The sequence below is a fragment of the Limulus polyphemus genome, unplaced genomic scaffold (assembly GCF_000517525.1).
Source record: "Limulus polyphemus unplaced genomic scaffold, Limulus_polyphemus-2.1.2 Scaffold5568, whole genome shotgun sequence".
Lineage (NCBI taxonomy): Eukaryota > Metazoa > Arthropoda > Merostomata > Xiphosura > Limulidae > Limulus > Limulus polyphemus.
Window position 1 is genome coordinate 45,305 of NW_013671178.1, and position 1,447 is coordinate 46,751.

The 1,447-nt window shown below is 27.5% G+C and overlaps 1 protein-coding gene across 1 annotated transcript in view; it reads left to right on the forward strand.

Moving 5' to 3' along the window:
- Positions 1–1,447, forward strand: part of LOC106472739 (DENN domain-containing protein 1A-like) — a 48,442-nt gene that overhangs the window by 33,969 nt on the left and 13,026 nt on the right. Inside the window, exon 13 of the mRNA XM_013933396.2 lies at positions 449–487. Within this exon, the coding sequence (XP_013788850.2) occupies positions 449–487 (39 nt within the window). The remainder of the gene's footprint in view (positions 1–448; positions 488–1,447) is intronic.

Consider the following 1,447-nt stretch of genomic DNA (forward strand, 5'->3'; position numbering starts at 1 on the left):
AAACACGTTTAGATTGAATGGTAATTTATAATCAGTCACAAGAACGTCGAATCTGAATCACTTGAAAAAACACGGGGGTGCTTAACTTTTTTCCAGGTGTATAGATAACAGCTTCTAGTGTATTTGTAATCAAAGATAATAAAAATTGTATTATTATAATTATACTCTCACATCTACAGTTAATATATTTTATTTTGCATGTGAAGAAAAAAGAATAATGAGAAAAATTATTTCCAAATCTTAAAAGGTTTTGCTGTAATGGTTAGATGGGCATAACTGGCCATGTGAAAATAAGCCTAATTTATAAATAGAAAATGTCTTTGTTGAAGCTTTCACATTGCTATTTTTTTTTATTTTATATTATTATCTTTGACCTTAGTATATACCAAACTAGATTTGACTCAGTTTGTATTACTCAAGTGTTGTTACATTTTTATTTATTTTTCAGAAAGAGGGAGGAGCTCTCTTAAAAACTGTTCGGACAAAGGTAAGATTTGTTTTATCAACTACATTATAGTTCATATGAGAATGTACATAAACATGGTTTTGTTTACACATAATCTTGGTTTTAAGGGTAGTAAAACATTTAAAACTTGTTGCCAATCTTCAGTATAATTAACTCTTTTTTTCAACACGGACTCAGTCAATTTGACCGACCACTTGACCTTTTTGTATTTGTTTAAAGTCTTTATAGATTTAATACTTCTAACTTTCAATATAATGTGTATATCTTCAAAAAATTTGGTATTATTTCCATATACAAAAAAAATCATATTTTTTAGTGAAGTACTTTTAATAAAATAAAGATTTGTCCATTATTATATGCAGTATTTGTTTTGAATAGTCTGTGTGCAAAGTAGTTTTCATGTTAAAATTAAAAATACTTTTCCTCATCTCAAAAATCTCAAATTTCCTTTGTGCAATCCCTAAAATCTCCTTACTGCATTTCAAATGTTTGTTTTCAGTAAAACTTTATAGTTTATCTGTTATTTTCTCTACCCTAACTCTGTATTGGATTGGTAAGTTTGACTGACATCATAACCACACACAAAAAAATTGAAATAAATCTAAATTACCCTTTTTTTATTTCTAGAATGTCTTCAAATTGTAACATGAAACTACATTTGTTTATCTTAAGTAGCTCTAATTTCATAACAGTATCCATCTATTTACAATTAAATTTTATTATTTAATTGCTCTTTGAACCATGACTAACTGCTGTCCATGCCATTATAAGTTGTAAGTCACTTGGGGAATGTGCAACTCTTGTTACGCTATTGAATTACATTACCCACGAGCTGCTCACATGAGTACCTCATGAACCATTTTAATTATATTAGTATTATTACTTATTTTACCTAATCTAGTCTTACATAACTTAAAAAGATCCGTACTTTTAGGTTTTAGTACTTTTATAACAAGAATAAAGTACTTACCCAATTTTCTT